General features: G+C 41.7%; 2 protein-coding genes and 1 non-coding gene across 4 annotated transcripts in view; 1 reads left to right on the top strand and 2 right to left on the bottom strand.

Moving 5' to 3' along the window:
* The window catches only part of Adam32 (ADAM metallopeptidase domain 32), a 116,282-nt gene extending 101,940 nt beyond the window's left edge, over positions 1-14,342 (bottom strand). The window contains exons 1-2 of one of the 2 annotated variants that reach the window (XM_021169865.3): positions 14,255-14,342; positions 2,924-2,988 (exon numbers count right to left, since the gene is read on the bottom strand). In XM_021169865.3, coding sequence (XP_021025524.1) covers positions 2,924-2,988; positions 14,255-14,330 — 141 coding nt within the window. In that variant the 5' untranslated portion in view covers positions 14,331-14,342. Of the gene's footprint in view, positions 1-2,923; positions 2,989-13,824; positions 13,856-14,254 lie in introns of those variants that run through there. The other variant, XM_085844323.1, reaches the window with a different exon arrangement.
* On the top strand, positions 3,117-3,221 carry LOC147002481 (U6 spliceosomal RNA). The gene has a single exon (XR_015048890.1). It is a non-coding gene; the product is annotated as a U6 spliceosomal RNA (small nuclear RNA).
* An 804-nt stretch (positions 14,343-15,146) lies between the features above and the next one.
* The window catches only part of Adam9 (ADAM metallopeptidase domain 9), a 67,547-nt gene continuing 61,614 nt past the window's right edge, over positions 15,147-21,079 (bottom strand). The window contains exon 22 of the mRNA XM_021170458.2: positions 15,147-16,543. Within this exon, the coding sequence (XP_021026117.1) occupies positions 16,450-16,543 (94 nt within the window). The 3' untranslated portion in view covers positions 15,147-16,449. The remainder of the gene's footprint in view (positions 16,544-21,079) is intronic.

Here is a 21,079-nt window from a genome sequence, read left to right as displayed (position 1 = left end):
AAAGGTCATAAACTGGGCAATTTATTATAGGTGCAAGGAGGTAAATATAAATTATGAACTAATATATCTATACAAGACTTAAAAAATAATGGGACACAAGGCAGATGATTTGTATCTAAGGCAAAACCATGCTAACTTACAATATAAAAATGATTGCTTTAAACTTATAGTGAATTATGGAGCTAGAAACAGATACTAGTCAGGTGCTAATCTTAATGGAAAGTCATGTAAGCAATTCTGCTGTAACTCCTTATCAAACTATGACATGAACTAGTGCCTTAAACTTACTATGAACTAATGGAAAGTAAAAGTGCTTAGCAAACCATGTGATCAACTATCCTTAGTATAAATATTAAGACAACAATAAAGACGAATTTTAGCCCTTCTCTACTTAAACCAGTGTGTCTCAAGAAAATAACTTTTCTATTCTATTCTTTCTTTTTTCTTTTTTCTTCCTTTCTTTTCTTCCTTCCTTCCTTCCTCCCTTCCTCCCTTCTTTTCTTTTCTCTCTTGCTTAAGAAGAGTTAAGGAACTCAAAGCTTCTCTCCTGGCCAGCAGGAGGCCTGAGTTAAAGAGAAAAGAACTCTTAAAATAACTAAGTTTTTTTTTTTCTTTTCTTTTCCCTGATGCTATTAGAAGGAGTTAATTGCCAGGAACCAGCAGCTTTTAAGTTTTAACCACAGAGTAGCAAGTGAGAGTTAAATTACCAGAGGCCATCAGCTTCTGGCCCCTAGAACAGCAAGAGAGAGTTACAAGGCCAGAGTTACCTTTGGCCTTCTTCTGACTGATGCTGTGTCCCACCTCAGTACCTGAATGCCAGGGCTGGCCCCGGGCTAAGATCCATAAAGGGAAATGTGACAAACTACATCACCGAAATTGCAAATGTTTGTATTTCAACTACTACCTTGAAAAAACTAAAACAGCCAGCCATGAGTCAGGGCAAGACTATCACAACTCCATACATCAGACAGGAACTGCAGAGGAAAATACCATAAATTCTTGGGACTCAAAAGTAGAGAAATCCAGGCTTAAACTGGATTGGATGGTTTGAAACGGCATTTAAATGAACGATGCAGCAATAGCTGATGAACCCTTGGAAGACAGCAGACATTTAGAGGAGAGTAGCTGCTCCTCGCCACACCCCATGGTAACAAGTCTCATCACATGGAGAAACTGGAATGCACACACACACATATACTACTCGAGTGAAAGATAAATTCACATGGTAACACATGCTGTGGAAAACTAGATGGTAGCTCCTAAATGCATCAAGCACAAACTTATCTATGTCATTCCTAAGAGTGTAACCAAAAGGAAGGAAAAGGCATGTGTATGCACGAATATTCATAAACAATTTTTCATAATAGCCAATACCTGAAAATGAGCCACATATCCATCAATTGATTAGCGGGTAAATAAATGTGGTACTCCGTATTTGTTTTAAGAAAGCTATGGCCCGATAGCTGTTACAAACAGATAAATGTAATTAAAATAAACACGATCATCAATGGTTGCTGAGGTCTGGGGATGAAAGGGGAGGTCGGCCACATTGGGCAAGGGGGAATATGGGGGACAAGGGAAACATTACACAAGTAGAATGTGCCACCGTGTCTGCAAGCTGCATGTTCACAATCAAGGTGCTCATCACCATGCAAGAATTCTGCAGCATGAAAACTGTACTGCAGTAAATGTCAGTGCAAGCACACATGTTGCCCCCATATGATGAAGTGGGACCTGGATCATATATGTGGTGTGAAAGTGGGTGGGGACTATTTGGGAGAAGTTAAATACTGGGAAGGGGAAGAGATGGGGGAAGAAATGGATAACTTTGTACAAGCAGTCTATGCTAAGGAAAATGTTTTAAAAGACTGACCATGTGCTAGAGAGAGGGCTCAGCCAGTAAAGCGCTTGCCTTGCAAGCATGAGGCCCTGAGTGTGATCCCAGAGCACACATTTTAAAATGACAGGATGGGCACATGCTTATAATCTCAGTGCTGGAGAAATGAAGACAGGTTCTCTAGAGCTCACAGAGCAGCTCCTGGTCAGAGGGGGAGCCTGACTCACAAAGCAAGGTGAGCAACTTCCAAGGAAGAATGCCAGAAACCAACCTCTGAATTCCAAGCACACACACACACACACTCACACACACACACACACACGCATGCACGCATGCATGCACGCACATTTGTTGCCTATAATGCAGTTACATTTAAATGTTTATTTTTAACATTTATTTTAACATTTAACATTTATTTTATTTTAAAACCCTTAAAGACATTTAACATACCAAATTACCAATGCCAAAAGTCACTGAATAAAATGAATTAATTTGCTTTCTAAATATGAGCATAAACATTCTCTTGAGCCGGGCGTGGTGGCGCACGCCTTTAATCCCAGCACTCGGGAGGCAGAGGCAGGCGGATCTCTGAGTTCGAGGCCAGCCTGGTCTACAGAGTGAGTTCCAGGACAGCTGGGCTACACAGAGAAACCCTGTCTTGAAAAACCAAAAAAAAAAAAAAAAAAAAAAAAAAAAACATTCTCTTGTTTGAGAACTATGGGTACAGAGATGAAGCATAAGGAAAGAGATTGTTAAAAGGTGTTAACAAAATCAGCCATTTAGAAGAAAATTAGTCTCCTCCTGGATCTCTAGATATCTTCTTAATGTCAAAAGAGACATTTAACATTATTTTCTCTGTTAGTTTGTATATGTGAACTGCTAAAACTACTATGAAGAATTGACACGTTTTTAAATAGACCATCTTAATTTGTGTTTACTTTTACCATAAAAACTTTATACTCATTATAAATATATATGTATATATATATATACATATATATATAATATGATTTGTGTGTTCAATAGCTATGCAATACAAGTAAGATATTTTATATAACAATGTAGATTATGAAAAATGTTTCTTACTTCTGAGTGTGTTTTATCTTCAACTTTCTCTGGAAATATGATTTCTAGAAATGAACTTTGAGAATCTGAAAAGAGAAAAAAAAAACATTTAGTAACCTTCCCCTTAATTTGACTAAATGTTCAGTTTCTTTCATAAGGCTCACTTAACCATTTTGAGTGGCTCATCACCGTGTGCTACTTTGAAAACTCTAATGCTCACTTCAGGAGTCCATGAACTAAAACTGGAATTAGCCAGAGAAGTTAGCCTGGCCCCTCTGCAAACATGATAGTATTGATCCATGAAGTGTTCCATATTTAAAACAAAACACTGAAAACATTGGCTTTGACAAGCAGACAAAATGGTCATGAAAGACAGAAGGAGGCACTCAGCATATGCAAAACACAGGAACACATAGGCAAAAACAAACCAGTCAGAGGCATGCTTCAAGAAAACCTGGCTGAAATGAAAGACTTAAAGCAATGAACTAGAAAGTGCCCAGCCTGTCCGGGAATAAAGGATAATAACGAATCAACAGTGAGCTGTGGTCTGATGACATCGTTGAGCTTTTAAAAACAAGAATCAAGCGGGAGTAACAGTAGAAACACGTCACATGTCATTGTAGTTAGGTTTTTGTCATCTTGACACAGGCTAGGGTCGTCTGGGTAGAGAGAACCCTGGTGAGAAAAGGATTCCACAAGATTTGCCTGAGTAAGAGCTGACGTCAGTGAGCCAAGGCGCAGTGGGTAGTAGTGGAAATTGGTGCTGAGTTCTTGCATCACACACAGGCTGAATGTGCTGAGAGAAGAAGCCAGTGGGCAAGCAGCTTCCCCCATAGCTTCTGCTCCAGATCCAGCCTCTGGGTTCCTGCCTAGGCTTCCTCAGTGATGGACGGCGATGCAGAACTGTAGGTAGAGATAATCCTTTTCCTCCCCAGGTTCCTTTGGCTCGTGGGGTTTATCAGGGCTCTAGAGAACAAACTATGGCAGACAGAAAAAGGGAGAAGCACAGCTTGGCCTGGGCCTTCAATATTAAAACATTCCATTTAAATGACTAAATCGAGGACTCAGAAATTTTATGTTAAGCAGCACTGTCATTCAACTACCAAAGAAAAGGTGGCTATTTGTGGGCCTGAGTATCAGAAGTTTTCTACGGAGATCTCTGACCAGGCCTGGTGCGAGGGTTCGGGCGAAGGGAAGCGAGTGCGGGCAGGAGGCACAAAGTTTTTGTCGTGCCTTCCAGGTCACTTGGTAACTCCGATCCACTTGGTAACTCCGAGTCACTGAGTAAGGTCGGGCTGGGCCCATGAGAGGGGTGAGGAGTGCGGCAGAAGCTCAGGCAGCGCTTTGGGAGAGCAGGTCTCTTCCCAAGTGTTACAGCTCTCGGAACAAAAGACTCAGGTGACAGAGTAGTTCTCGAGCACCTTTAATTCCCTGGATGGATTTATATAAGGTTTGGGGGTGATTCAGGATTCAACAGCGGGTGCCTCTCATTGGCTTGGACTGAGAGCTTGAGGGAAACCTTATTTGTATGTGGGAAGGCCTGGTGCTGCTCCTAGGTGACTGATAGCCACACACCTCTGGGGGTCAGGGGGAGGTTGTGGAGGCGGTAACTTTGACAGGAGCCAGGGGTCCAGGAGACATGATCAAACGCTTTCCGTCCCATGTAGATGGAAATCACCACCCATCAGATCCCCGGGGTTCCAGACCTTTGCTTGACTGGAGACCAGGCTGTCTGTGCATAACCCACTGCCCCACAACTATTTATAAACAAATTCCCCCAAGAAAATAACCTTCATGCACCCGTCAGAAAGGCAGACAAATTTCCCCCAATAAATATAGCTATTTTGTACTAAAAGATCTAGGAACAAGCAGAGTAGAGATGGCGATGCTACGGGAAGCACGGCCACGTGGCGGGAGCGATATTAAGATTTGTGATGGTGGACATAGGATAGCATGCACCACTAACAGGAAGTACAGCGCAGAGAGAAGAACGTGAGCAGACAAATTTCCTTACATTTACTGTAAGCTAAAACTGAAAATGTCACAACTACAAACCTCTATGCCTGGCCAGACCCCGCACAGTCTTCACCAGGGTAAATCGGATGGGTGCATCCAATTCTCTCCTCCGCACACCCTTCTCGGTCACCCAGATATAGGCAGGGTTCCACATCCTGTGCCCTGGCCTAGTCTGGCCACTCCTGCATGCATGTCCCTGAGTGTCCAGGTTCCATCCAAGATACGCTCTGCCTACCCCAACCTACAGGCCCTCTGCGCCCTAAGACAACTTTTCTGCTCAGCTAGGTCCTTACCATCTTGTGCCATATCTAGACCAGTGAGTCTTGCCTCACCCTCCACTCCACACACTTCCCCCAGTGTCTAAACTTCAGCCTGGACCAGAAGGCACATCCTGCTTGCCTAACTAGCACCCTGTATCTATCTACCTGACTTATTCCAATCTAAGCCATTTCCAATGTTTAGACCCAACCTGAGCCAAATGCCCTGCATTAGGCCCCAACCTGCTCTGCCCATATCAGAAAAAGAGCTAACAAAAACAGTCCTCATACTCACAATACATTGCAAAAATACAAACAATATGAAAAAGCAAGGCAGTGTCTCAATCAATGCCAAGACGCAGAATTTAAAAGAACAACCATAAACTTCAAAATTCCAGGATTAAAAAAAAAAAAAAAAGACATACAGAGGCTGGAGAGATGGCTCAGTGGTTAAGAACACCAACTACTCTTCAAGAGGACCTGGGTTAAATTCCCAGCACCCCAAGCAGCTCATGACTCTCTGCAACTCCAGGGGATCCCACACCCTCACACAGACATACATGCAGGCAAAACATCGATGCACATGAAATAAATCATTTTAAATTTTTTTTAAAAAGACACAAAGAAACAACTCAACATACGTAAGAAGAATTAACTTACAGAGAACAAATTTCTGCATGAAGTCAAAGAGAACACAAACATAAGGAGGATGGGAATGATAAGACAGTCAACGATGTGAAAACAGAACTCAGGAAAGAGTTAGAAACTGACGAGAACACAAGCTGAAACGAGGACGGATTTGGAAAAGCCAATAACTGAGCCAGAAAAACTGAAGGGAAGGCCTGGTGAGCAGAATGAACCTGGAAGAAAATCGAACACCGGAACTCAGAGGTAAAGCAGAGAGCGTCTCCACCAAACAGTGATGTGACAACTTTAGATAAAAACTGAAGAGGAACATGGAGGACATATGCGACGATATAACAAGACCAGACCTTTGAATTACAGGCATAGCTAGAAGAGGCAAGAAGAATCCCAGGTCAGTGTTGTACACCAGACCTTCAACAAGATCAGAGAAGAAAATGTCTGATCTTGGAAAGGCTCCCCCATTCAGATTCACAGACACATACAGAAGCCGGTAGAACATCAAACATACAAGTCCAGAAAAAGAAACTCTGCGTGGCATGTCATAGTTAAAACAATACGTACACGAAACAAAGAAAGTATGTTGAAAACTGGAGATCAGACGCGAGTCACGTGTAAAGGAACGCCCGATGAGAACAACAGTTGATTTCTCAATGGGAACTTTGAAGGCCAGAAGAGCTTGGAGCTATGCATTACACTACAAATCCAAAATAAAAGATAAAAATAAAAATCAAATATAAAGACAAACAACAACAAAAAGCCTACAACAGCCAACAGCCATAAAAACGCGGTCCCGAGGGCCAGCCAATTGGAGTTGAGAGCAGCCCAGATGAAACACAGCGAGTAATAATTTAGGGTTATTAATAAGAAAGTAGACTCTAGTAGCATAGAGGGTAGGTATCCACCCAGCTCTTGTGCTGTTTAAGGCTTACTGTAAATATAAAGGCTGTGTGTGTCAAAGGCAGACTAGGAACCCTGGGTCCAGATTAAATAATTTCTACAACAGGGACGCTTCCTGCTTTCTGATGGCCTTTGAAAAACATAGTGGTATACGCACTGCTGTGGGAAATCAGTGTCCACCATTCCTTTTGAATTCGTGAAAACTCAATAGAGACTCTCCACAAACACACAAATGTCCATGCACAGCTTGCACACATTGTTTTCGCACAGCTTTTGAGGCACACATGAGAACACACACCGAGAAGCCCGATGCATTGACAATAAAGATTGTGCAAACAACTGATGTCACCCAACCTCTTGACAGCGAGCAGAGAGAGCAGCCTCCAAAACCCTCTCGCATCCTTACAAACCCAGTCAGAATGTCTAGAAAGCTTACAAAAGTTACGGGGCTGAAGTAGCTTGAAACTGAGAGCAAAAATGATTTCTTCTTCCCATGAGAAGTTTCTGAACACTGTCTCAGCAATGGCAGGAATAACTGACGTGGTACAGCGTGGCGTCGGTCCTATATACAATGCTTAAGGGAACTCACAAAAGAAAAGCTGAGGAAAGCTGGGGACCTATGCTGCTTCCTGTCTGTGTTCTTAATTAACTGTTCAAAATAATAGATTTGGTGATAATAGTTTATATATATATATATATATATATATATGCATGTAGCATAATTTGATCGTATTTGATTTTTTAATGTTGTTTTAATTTCTCTTTATTTTATGTGTGTGTCTTTGTCTCTGTATGTCTCTCTGTATGCATGTGAAGGACAGACATGTGACAGAGTGTATCTGGGGAGGTCAGGAGATGGCTTGCTGTAGTCAGTTCTCTCCGACTGTGACTGAGTCCCCAGGGTCAAACGCAGGATGTCAGGCACGGCAGCAGACTCTTACCTGATGAGACATTTCTCTTATGATGGATTTCAGGATCATAGATCACTGATTCATAACTATATCCTCTAAGCAACGCATGTAAGCGTAACTAGTGCGGCTTTCACTCCAACCAGTTAATAAAATGGTTCGCACTTGAAAAGAATAATTAGAACTGTTAGTTCTTAGAGGAAATTTTAGAAACAAGAACAAAATGAACATATAAGCAAATGAACAATTCTCTTGAACACGAATAAAATCATTAAATGGAGGCATGCCTAGAATAATGCTATCCTATTGAGGTTTGGTTTGTTTTTTTGTTTGTTTTTTTTTTTAACTGACGTTCAGCCAATCACTATTCAGGATCTGGAATCTGTCACCACTTAAAATCCTGGAAGGACCCATACTTAACAAGCTCATTGTCTGGTGGCCAATCTTGGATCATGGATGGAACATCCTTAATCTGTGGAACAGAGCCTGTTACAGATAGATAGATAGATAGATAGATAGATAGATAGATAGATAGATAGATAGATAGATAGATAGATAGATAGATAGATTGATTTAGCAGAGACTAGTTGGCAACATCCTAACACAGACCCTAGTCTCCTCAACAGGTGTCAATTTCCTTGTGACCTGCTACCTATCCCTCACTGTCAAGCATTCAGGCCACACAGACATATTTTAACCTGGTGACGGTGGCACACCATGGCACCAATATCTTTAGGATAAGAAACCCTGTGACAGTAATACATAAACCCCTGGAACTCCTGTGGCCTCCACATAACAAGAATGTGTTTGTTTCTCATGGGAAGTCTGGGAGTTCTCAGTTAGTGAATTAGAAATACTAGTGAGACAATAAACTTTGGTGACTTTAAGGGTCACTGCAGCATCAAGAAAAGGGGATGGAATTCACTAACTGCCTTTGTTTACTTTCAAATAGTTAAGTTTATTATGTGAAGTTCACTTTAATAGTTTCATGCATGTGTGCACACATGTGTGGTATGTAGAGACTAGAGGAGGTCATTGGTACCCTTCCCTATTTCTCTCTCTCTGTCTCTGTCTCTCTCTGTCTCTGTCTCTCTCTGTCTCTCTGTCTCTCTCTGTCTCTCTGTTTCTCTCTGTCTCTCTCAGTCTCTCTCTTTCTCTCTTTCTTTCTCAGTCTCTCTCTCTCTCTCTCTCTGTCTCTCTGTCTCTCTCTCTGTCTCTCTCTCTCTGTCTCTCTCTCTGTCTCTCTCTCTCTCTCTCTCTCTCTCTCTCTCTCTCTCTCTCTCTGCCTTTTCCCTTGAGACAGTCTCTGGCTGGAGCTGGAGATTACCATTTTATGGCTAAGGCAAGCTAGCCAGCAAGCCCCAGAATTCCCTCCATCTCAGAACCTCTCCCCCTAAGCCCCACCCCAGCACGGGAGTCACAGGTGCAGGTAGCAGTATCTGGATCTCTTTTAACATAAGTACTGAGGGTCTGATCCAGACCCTCCTGCTTGCAGAGGAAGCACGCTTAGTACTGACCATTTTCCTAATCCTTTAGCAAGAAATTTTACAGAAGACCGTAAGAGAATTCTATGATGACTTCAAATAAAAAAAAAATTGAAAAAAACAATGGAACTATAAAAAATGGCCCAGGAGGAAGAATTGATAAATCAACACGAAAAGAAAAGAACAGACAGGAAGAAGGACCCAAAGGAAGATACAGAAAGGCAGAAGATCCAAAGGCCTTGAGTAGTTTTATATATTAGCTGAATTAAAGAATACAGCATCTTCTGAAAAAAAGACATAAAGAAAGTCATATTTGTCTCACATATCTAATATAATTTTCATAATAAAGCTAAGGCCTGTATGAGGGAATTGAATGTGCTTACCTACTTATAATCTTGATTTAAAAATTCTAAGTAAAATATTAATAAGTTTGACTTTAATCGCTATATCAAAATGTTAAAGCTTGGCCAAGAAGAATTTATCCCAAGAATTCCTACAGCAGTTTAAAGTGAGGGGAAAAAAATACCCCTCCAATCTATCATACACAAAGAAGTGCTAAAAGTGCAGACAAAGAAAAGGAAACCATGCTTTTAATGCTCTTCCCAGATAAATGTTAGATTCCAGCACGATAGATCCCTGCGCTTGATTCTTCTAGATGACCACACGGTAACCAAACACTTGGACAGGCAAGATGGTTCAACAGGTAAAGGTGCTTCAGGCCCTGCCCTGACCCACATAAAGGTGGAAGGGGAGAACCAACTCCGCAATGTTGTCTTCTGACATTGTCCCTGCATGCGCCATGGCGCCCACACCCCAACCCCTTTGGAATGATAAGCTAAAAAAAAAGATGTTTCAACTAGGAACTGTATCTTCAGGAAGATGCTCTGTCTGTATAAGAGACGTCTGCTCAGTGGAAGCCCTTACTGACGGCACTAGTAAAGGTAGGAGCTAAAGCAGTTATACCGCGGTCACACCAAGGGTCTGCCTCAGCCTGGAACTGAGGAACGAGGACATGTGTAGAAGATGGTACGATAATCCACAACAGCAACAAAAGAGGATCATGAGCAGAAGGACAGTGAGCAAGCATAAAACCAATGTTTTGCTTCATTAGTGCCAGTAATGAACAATTTTCTTTTTTTTTTTTTTTTTGGTTTTTATCATGTTTGTTACATTTATTTAATGAACAATTTTCTTTAAAGGATCCCATTCATGAAAGTGACCAACCAAAAAACAAACAACAACAACCTGTGCCAAGACCTAAGAATAAGAGAATTAAGAAACGTACAGAGAAAGTTATGGGCTCTAGAAGACCCTCTGAACAAGGATAAGCAACGTTCTTACACCTAGGCTTAACGCAACCCAACTGCAAACTCTGGGGATTTTTAATAAAATGTGCTATACACATAGCATGTGGTCCATCCACAAAGTAGAGTGTTCAACAGTGAACAAAATCATATTGACACACCACAGTGGAGCCATCTTGGCAGTGTGCCACACACCAGTGTGTGTTGGAGAATCCCCTGCTTCAGGTTTAACAACAACAGGGGCTGAGGAGAGTCACACAGGCAGGAATCTCAAAAATCTAAGTTCAGAGAGGAAGCAGAAACTAGGCTGGTGTGTCCTTTGGCTGCGGTGAGAGCAAGATAGGCAGATGTTTTGTCAGTATGTATAAAATGTTTAATTACCCTGGAGGAAGAATTTTAAGAAGTCTACTGTAACATTGCTGCTACAGTAAATAGCAACATATTGTGAGCGCCCGACTCGCCAGCAAGAAAGACGCCACAACAGGATCCTTCTGCACACGTTTATTGGGAGAGCTTGATTGCAGAGGTGAAAAGACCCAGAGCCCCAGAACTGGCGCTGCTTATATAGGCCTAGGAGAGGCATGTCTACACCTGATTGGTTATGCTTTCAGTACCTCATTTGCATGCCACGGGCCAGGCAGTGACTCAGCAAAAAACTCTACTGCACATGCGCACATTGGTTGTTTACCCAAACTTATGGGTGGTGGCCAGCAGTAGCCAGCGCCATCTTGTAATGGCGTATGTGGCTTCCCACAACATATGTTCTCTAAAACATTTTTTAAAAACAAAATTAGAATTATTTTAATATAATAAAATAATAATAAAGAGTACAAAAGAAAACTTATACTCTGCAAAGAGAAAGATAAAGCCAAGCGACTGAGAAGAAAGGGCAAAGGCTAAGAGCACAAATGACCTTCATAAAGCAGATCTGGACTGGGGAGATGGCTCAGTGAAAACACCCATCATTCATTGCATAAGAATAAGGACCTGAGTTCTAATCTCCAGAAGCCAACTAAAGATGGATATGGGAAGACACACCTGTAATTCCAGTGATCCTTCACAGACCAGATTTGGAGATAATCCCCAGAGGTCCCAGAGCCAGCTAGCCTGGCTTATGAAGAGTGAAAAACAGGGAACATCTTTAAATAAAATGGAAGGAAAGAACTGACGCCTGAGGTTTCTGTCCTATGATCATGCATCCATACACACATGCACACACTACACACACATGCACACATACACACACTGCATACATATACAGACTATACACACATATACACATACATATAATACACACACTATACACACACTATACACACATGCACACATACATATACATACACAATATACAAACATGCACACATATACTACACATACATGCATACACTACACACACACACCAGACATATACACCCATATAAAAAGGTTAAAAATAAAATAAAGCACACGTGATAAAAGGTAATTACCTAAAACATACAAAGGTTGTTTTTTTTTTTAAATAGTGGCACACAATACAAATTTTAAAAGTGAGGAGTAACTTGAAAAAAGAAACTAAAGAGAAAATAAGCCTATGAAAAGATTTCCACAGCAGAGCTGAAGGGATGGATGAACGTCAAAGGCTAGGCTCAGAGCCAAATGTCCAGATCTCAACAGCATGTGCCGTTAGGAGATTGTAAATTAAAACAATGAGGTATCGCTATATCCTCTTATCATCGTAGTGACACCAGGTAGCCATTGAAGTCATGGAAACTGTGTCCACACACAACCTGAGCAAGCATGTGGATGGTGGCTGTCTTCACCACTATTAAAACTGGGGAGTCGCTGAGACATCTTTCAGTAACTAAATGGATAAACTATGCTCGGCGGTGGAATGGGTATTTTCAATACCTTGAAGAAATAATCTATCCAGCCAGAAGGAGGAATCAAGGAATCTAAAATATATACTTCAAACGAAAAGACACCTGTCTGCAAGGCCGTGTGGTGCATGACCCCCATTATATAACTCTCCGGAGAAAGCAGGCCACAAATGGCAGTCGTTTAGGGATGGTGAGGAGAGGGAGGGAGCACGGAGGATTCTCAGGTCAGTGAGACTAGTCTGCATGGTACTGAAGGGATGGGCATCTCTGGGCAGAACACAGAACATACGGAACCCAAGTGCAATCGGGCATATCCCTGGAACGGATGCATCTCTGCAACATCAGCGGTTGACCCTCATGGGAGGATAGAGAGCAGGTGCTATATACAAACACTGGTTACTGCTCAGTTTTGCTATGAATCTGAAACTACCTTGAAATGGGAACTCTGATAATTTTTCTTTTAAAAAAAAAAAAAAAAAAAAAACTTTGAGGAACTGGAGAAATGGCTCAGAGGTTAAGAGCATTGGCTGTTCTTCCAGAGGACCAGGGTTCAATTCCCAGTATCCACATGGTGGCTCACTACTGCCTGTGACCCCAGTTCTAGAGAATCTTCTCTGATTCACCCTCTTTTGACCTTTAAGCACACTAGGCCCACAAGTGGTACACAGACTTGTAGGCAGGCAAAATACCCATATACGTAAAATAAAGTTTAAATTTTAAAAAAATCTTTTATAAGCTGTTGGCAATTTTTTGTATTTACCACAGTTTAAAAAATTAAAGATAATAGATTAAAATATTAAAATATGCATACATAAAATAATCAAAATTCAATATTTATATCCGATTGAATTTCATGAAGTTTGCTGGTATATACATATCTATATCTATGTAGATATAGATATCGAGAGAGAGGGAGAGAGATTTAGTATATATTAAATAAAAAGGCAAGGGAGTTGGGGGTGGAGAGATTAGAGGGAAGAAATGGAAAAGAATTAGTGCTATATTTTAATTAAAAATAAAGAATAGTGAAGCTTGCCGGTGTGTTTTGTTTTGTTTTTCAAGATAGGGTTTCTCTGTATAGCTCTGGCTGTCCTGGAACTCGAGCTCAGAAGTCCACCTGCCTCTGCCTCCCGAGTGCTGGGATTAAAGGCGTGCGCCACCACGCCCAGCGCTGGGGTGTTTTTAAATTCTATATTGCAACTATTCTTTTTCTGTTTGTCCAGTGTGAGTGTAGCAAGCAGAGAGCTCATAACTATTTGAAAAGGCTTCTAAAGTTCTCCTTTTTGCACTTCTACTCAAGCCTGCAGCACAAGACTGGAAGCATAGCTACACAATCTAGTTGTCCTTTATTGCAGCACAGCTTCAGGAGATCCACAAAATGCAAAGCGACGCCAACTTTCTACTCTTCCCCCGGAAGAACGGCTCTTAGTTTTGAAGCGTGTTAACACGTAAAGGATATGAGGCTGATATTTTAGATGTTGCTATACATTCTTTAATCTTTACTTCTAATAAACCAGGAAGAGAACACTCAGAACCCCAACCATGCCTTCTTCACCTTTCAAAAGATGCATTCCACAGCTTCAACAAATTAGCAGACCTCGAAGCTAGAGACAAGCGTTGGACTGGCACCTGCTGGACAGTTGGACTCACAACAGCTTGATCATTGCCTGTCAAGTAGCTGAGCCCTACTTGAGCAAGATTCTGCCCTTTCCCAGCTTCCGCATGCACCGTGGCATTTTCTCTGAGCCTGGGGGTTTGTGGCTTAATGTCTTTTTCCTATTTCTAGACGAACTATTATTGCATGTACATCGTGTTGGTAAAATTATCTTGTGGAAGCTGGGTATTCGTTTTTTAGTTTAAGTGGTTTCCAGAAGCTGTTGAGAAGTGTTCTTTTGGGGTCCACTTTTTGAGCTTTATGATGTGAACGACAGACCTACAAGAAAAGTGCCCCCAATCTCAGAGAACCCGCCTTGCGGAGTGCTCACCGGGTCCTGATGCCAGCAAGCCCCCCAGCTCGGCCAGCAGCAGCAGCAGCAGTGTGTGCAGCATGGCGCCCAGCATGGCGTCTCCTGGAGTACCTAGACAGTTGTAAAGCCGTTGCGCGGGGCTATGGGGCACGTGCCAGGGGCCACCGTGGGCCACGTCCTTGGAGCGCCCTAACCTCCTACCCCGCCTCCATCCTCCCCCTCCACCACCTACCCCAGCTTTCACAGAGCCAGGCTGCTTCGCAATGAAACCCGCATGCGCAGTACTGGAGAGGCTGCGATGGCGCACAGGTCAAAAAAGTACACACATACGTTTATACTCTTTCTAAGGCTAAACTATGACTGCATTTTAAGATGCATGGACAAATTTTTCAAGAAAGAGTAAACTGATTTTCTTCCTTGGGGTCTACATTTCCACAGGCACACTGCTCCCATGGACCGCCAGGCTTCCTTCCAACCTGGTTCTCCATGGCACTTCAGTTAAAATTCATATACCTTCCTTTTTAGGAACTTACCAGAATGGTTAATTAATTTATTCAGCAATGGCAGGTCCTTGACATAAGACCTACATTTCAGCCTTTGTTCTAGCTGGAATGGCAGCGCCCTGGTTGCATGCTTCTTAAGTCAAGAGTCCTGTCAGTAAACTACTTTCTCCTTAGTATTTCTGTGGCCTTCAACACCGCCATATTTCTCACTAGGGCTGGCTCACCAGTGTTAGTACACACCCAACTGTTAAAGTACTTGAGTATCCTGAAAAAAAAGAAAAGAACAGTCTATCTTTTAATGTGTTTTCCTTAAGTGTGGTCACATTTGCCAAAAGCCCTAACACTGAAATTAAGAAGAACCCAAAAATAGTTGTGTATTTATAAAGAGGACGACAAAACAAGAATTTCAAGTATTTTATTTGTTGTAAATGTTTTTATTTTAATATGTATATATACACAAACAAAATATTATTTTAAAAAACTAATGAAATTCAGTTAATATACCTATTATTAAACTTCTTTATGAAAGATTATGAAAAAATTTAAATGTTTAAAATTTTAGTGTCAATATCATTCCTTTCAAAGTACAAATTCATTTTAATACAGCTGAGAGAGTAATTCCAGAGACCAGTATAATTCTGTAGTTATCTAAGGAAACCACTGCTCCCTTCCTTTCTCCAGCCTAATGTTTATGAAAATATTAGTCAAAAGAGACAGGACCCAGCACACCTTAGTAAATGTAAACATTCTAGAGGACTTCACATCAAGCTTTGAAATTCAGAGTTTAGAGTTAAAGTGCTCATGAGTTCTCAAGTGGTTTGGTAACACCTCAACTGTTGGAAGGTATTCTCCCTGCCCCTGGTCGATCGACACCTATCTGCTTGGGTATACTAAACACCTCGTACCATAGAGTGTGCACTTCAAACAAAACAACACTGCTGCAATGCTTTATCATGATGCATAAAGAAAATTTAAAGTTGAATCAGTTCCTGTCATAGTCATTACAGTTGAAAAGATATTTGAAAATGGAAGCCCATAACTGATTGTGTTAAATCGATTTCTATCATAGTTGTTATAGTTGAAAGATCATAAAAAATGGAAGCCAATAACTGAGTACACACCATATTTCACACTTTCCAAGTATATCATGATCTAGTAATTGTGGTTCTTGTGTATGCTCCTTCGGGATATCTGCTTCTTTGTGCATTAAGAGACAGAAGTCCATATAAATGGCTGTTAATCCATGCAAGATGAAAATGCAGACGTTATTGGCAATTAGTCTTCCTAAGTTAATACATGTTCAAATTGTCAACCAGAAACTATTAATGGTAACTGGGGTCAAAAAGTCAGGATTACGTTTAAGCGCATAGTGACAAATCTTACACTAATACAGTTAATTTGAGAATCATTACAGTAACATGCTCAGAATAACTTAATCCACGTCAAGTGCATTAAATCCACAAATGGCCAGAGAAAACATTCTAACGATGGAAACGTCCACTTTACATCCCCCGGAGCGCCTGCACGTTCCTGTGTTTCACAATCCCCACTAGGCTCCTGTGTTAATAAAGCTTGTTTTGTGGTGGTTTGTGTTCATTCATGGTTGGAAGAGAAAGGCTTTTCAAGAAAACATCAGGAAAAAAAAACAACAAACATTTGCTCAGTTCCCTGAAGACATTTAAAAAATAAGATTCTAATAGGATTCTACTATCAGGTGAGGGAGCTATATAAAGGAGGTGCAGGAGCGGGCCGAGCCGGAATCAAGTTTCCCTGAGAAGATATTTTCGGTTGTGGTGGAGGTGGCCTGTGAGAGGAAAAAAATAAGTTAGAGTGTGTGAACTGAATGGAATATGGCTGGACTCGTGCCAAGCTCGGCACGACACCATCCTCAACCTCTCTGACAACAGCTGAGGGCTCTTTCTACTGTGTGCTCTGAGGTTCCTGTCTATATGAAGTCAATGGCTAAAAGGACTCAGCTGTATCGGTGCATGTGAAGACCAGAGGTCACAGTTAGGTGTCTCCTTCAGTTGCTCTCACCCTTATTTTTGACTCTGACACCCACAGGTTGGCGTAGCAGGCTGGCAGTGAGCTTCAGAGCTCAGTCTGTGCCCACTTCCCCAGTGCTGAGGTTGCAGGCACTGGATCCTACCAGACTTATGAGTGGGTGCTAGGGATCTGAGCTTAGGTCCTTCCTGCTCACCTGGCAAAAACGTTACCTCCTGAGCTCTCTGCCAGCCTTTGTCACTACCTGATACTCACGTCACTCCATAAGCGATGAAGTAAGAAGGCTGCAGTTTTTGTGTGTAAAAGGAAAGCCCACTGAATGATCAAGTCAGATTGTAAAGGACACATGAGGACAGTAAATGAGTGAGCAGGTCTGTCATGCTGTGGAGATGTATGGACAGCCACTGCAAGGGACAGCCATGCTGCAAGAGACAGCCACATTGCAAGGGATAGCCCTGGACCTAAGTGCACAAAGCAGCCAGTGACTGAGCCAGATGACTCTGGGAAGAAGACATGAAGTGGAGGGGGGGGAGGCGTGGTTTTAGAGATCTAAGGAGCTGGGGGTGGGGGGAGCCACTATGATCCAAATAGACTGTACAGATGTCTGAAATTCTCTAAGAGTGAACAATTAAAATTAACTACACACAGAAAAAAAGCACTCGTCTGCAGGCTTTCTGTAGCTGACTTGAAACAAAGGCTTGGTTTCAATCATTAAAAAGAAACAGGATTCCCCTCCAAGATCCATGACTTTCCTAGCCCTGGGTATCTGACTAGGTTTCCATTATAGGTATGATTTCCCTCCTTCGGAGTGGGTCTGAAGCCCAAATGACATTTTATTCAACTAGTACAATCCCTAACAACATTCTAAATATCTGTCCTTACACCCACTGATACTGTAGTCCTCACCCTTCATCAAAGAAAGATCCCCTTGCACCACACAGAGACCATTACAGAAAGCCACACCGACGGAAACGTGGAGAACAAGCACCATGCGATGCCCCAGCTGATTCATTTACAACACAACTCCTGCACTAAGGCTCAGGAATCACTGTAGAGAAGGAAGCAGACAGAATGGAAGAGCCATGGTTCTTAACCTGTGGCTCGTGACCCCTCGGGTTTGAAATGACCTTTTCACAGGGTCACCTAAGACCACTGGGAGATACAGATATTTATATTACAATTCATAGCAGTGGTAAAATTATAGTTATGAGGTAGCAACAAAAATAATTTTGAGTGGGGTCACTACAACATAAGGAATTGTATTAAAGTGTCACAGCATTGGAATTAGGAGTTTGTTGTGAGACTGTGTCTCCTATAAATGTTAGAAGCTACATCTATGAAGTCTGATCAACCTGACTGCCTAAATATAACCTGAATAAGGATAACATCCATATACATGCTACATGAAAGAGGAGCCTCATGAGACGGCAACATCAGATAAAGAACCTTAGGCAACTAAAAGAATGCTCAGAAACAGTCTTCTCCAGGGAAGAATACAGGAGTTGGTTATCCAACACCACAAATGGTCAGCCCAGAAAACATACACACAAGTAACAGATTGTACTCAGGTATTTAGGTATGGATAGATAAACACATACACACATGGAACAACAATGAAAGAAAAAGAGATCATGAGTTTAAAAAAAGAGTGTGGACAGGAGTACATAGGAGGGTTTGAAAGGCGGAAAGGGAAAGTAAAAATGATAACAAATTCAAAATCTAAAGTAAATGGGAGCTTGGGCTATAGCTTGAATGTAGAACACTTATTTAATTAATATAGAAGCTCTGAGTTCTATCCTTAGTACCATAAAAAAATAATAATAAAGGAGGGAGAAAGAAAGCAAGAAAACCAAATAGGGAATGGGGGCAGGGAGGAAGACAGGAAGGGGTAAAAATCTAAGGTAAATAATATTTTATTGGACACAGCGTGGAGTGGAGATGTACATAAAGACATGTGATATAATGGAGATGGTAGAGCATGTGTGACATAAAGGAGATGGTGAGCATGTGTGACACACTGGAGATGATAGAGCACATGTGACATAATGGCAATGATAGAGCACTGTGACATAATGGCAATGATAGAGCACTGTGACATAATGGCGATGATAGAGCACATGTGACATAATGGCGATGATAGAGCACATGTGACATAATGGCAATGATAGAGCACATGTGACATAATGGCAATGATAGTGCACATGTGACATAATGGAGATGATAGAGCACTGTGACATAATGGCGATGATAGAGCACATATGACATAATGGAGATGATAGAACATTGTGACATAATGGAAATGATAGAGCACATGTGACATAATGGAAATGATAGAGCACATGTGACATAATGGAAATGATAGAGCACTGTGACATAATGGAGATAGTGAGCACTGTGACATAACAGAGATGATAGAACATATGTGACATAATGGAGATGATAGAGCACTGTGACATAATGGAGATGATAGAGCATGTGCAACATAATTCAGATGGTGTGCATATGTGACATAAAAGCAGAAGCAGGGAAAAACTAGAGATGGAAAGGTTCAGTAGAGGGTAAGGGCAGAGGAAGGGATCAATGGAAAGAGTTAATCAAAATTATGAGTGGATAAAAAGAACCCTAAGGAAACCTTACTTTTTAGCTAACTTAAAATTATAATGAAAAAAAAATAGTTTGAATGGAAGTACCCTGGCATGATGGATCATGCTGTTGCTAAAACCCACGGTTATTAAATAAAAACACTCCACTGCCAAGGGTAGGCTACCTACTATGAACTCTTGGTCAGGGAGGTCTAAAAGGCCTTCCAGGCGATCTAAGTAACTGCCACTGCTCTTGCTTGCTGACCAGAACTAACTGGTAAAACCCTATTGGTGAAGACACCGCACAGAGGTTACAGAACACAGGTAAAGTAGCTGGACCAGAGCTGGACTTCATTCCTGTAGGTAACTTTGGCTTGTGCAGGAGTGTGTTTCGTGGACTACTGGTGCAGAAAAGTCATCAACAGTCAGTCCTTCCCACCCAGGGACCCTGCAATGGCACAATATAAGCCTGCAGGGCGAGAGGTGCCTACTGAAGCAATGGTGTCACATCTATCAACTGCCTTCTAAACAGACAGAGCTCACATGTCTCCCACTCCAGACCCAGGCAGACTTTGTCTGGGGGAGGCAGGGGCCCTCACGGGGAAACTGCTGCCTAAATTGATTCAGCTCTGAGTGGGAGGGGCATCTATGAAAGAGCCTGAGAGCTGGAGACACGCTGTAAGATCTTGTCTCCTGGATATAACACGGCTCTTACACATAAGAGCTTGCACACTCGGAGGTTACCCAGAAAGGAGCTAATCAAGAATGGACCCATCCCCTGGACCCAGACTCCCTGCACATATGCAGCAGATAAGCAGCTTGGTCTTCATGCGGGCCCCCAACAACTAGAGCAGGACTTGTCCCTAAGCCTGTTGCCTGCCTGTGGATCCCTTGCCCCTAAATGCACTGCCTTGTCTGGCTTCAAAAGAGAAGGGGAAGTGGAATGGGGGAGAGATTTGCATGAGGGGTTTCTGATATTGGGCTGTAAAGTGAATAAATTATTATTATTATTATTATTATTATTATTATTATTATTATTATTATTTACAAAAAGAATAAGCCCATTCCATCAGCATCCTCTCATTCATGCTGGAAGAATTCATGGTACCTAGCCCCTCTCTGAGGAGCTATAGGCAGCTGCAAGTTACTGGGGGAGGGGCGATCCTGTTCCTCAGCTGGTAAATATTTTTCATTTTACTATTGCTTTACTTCATTGCACTTCATTTTTTTTTTTTAATTTAAAAAATTAAGGGTAGATGTTGGGTGGGGCTGGAGAGAAGGCTCAACAGTTAAGAACAATTGCTGCTCTTTCAAAAGACCTAGTTCCACTTCCCAGCATCAGGATGGTGGCTCACAACCATCTATAAATCCTATCAGACATTGGCTTTAAAATAGTTCTAATCATGTTAATGGTCCAGAACTATGCTGGAATTCTCAATCTGGACCACTAACATGATCAGAGTTATTTTAAAGCCAATGTCCGATAATTGTTAACTAAAAAAAAAAAAAAAAAATCTCTGATTCTGTTCATGGTGTATGATTTAGTTTTAGTCAAAATTTCTATACTTGCATCCTGGCTCTTCTGTGTAGAAATAAATCGAATATAGAACATCTCTGGTTCTGGGTCCCCAAACAAAGCCTGGAAAGTTTGTCTTAGGACTTTCCCTGGCTAGAACTCTAATTTTGCCTTGTCTGTCCTCCGAGCTCCTTGAAAGAGAGCTCCTCTCCCCCCAACCCCCCAGTTCCTCACTTGC

Source organism: Mus caroli, unplaced genomic scaffold (assembly GCF_978045245.1).
Source record: "Mus caroli unplaced genomic scaffold, Mus_caroli_1 scaffold_10, whole genome shotgun sequence".
Taxonomy (NCBI): Eukaryota; Metazoa; Chordata; class Mammalia; order Rodentia; family Muridae; genus Mus; species Mus caroli.
The sequence above is the reverse complement of the archived record's forward strand: the minus strand, read 5'-3'. Positions and strand labels throughout refer to the sequence as shown.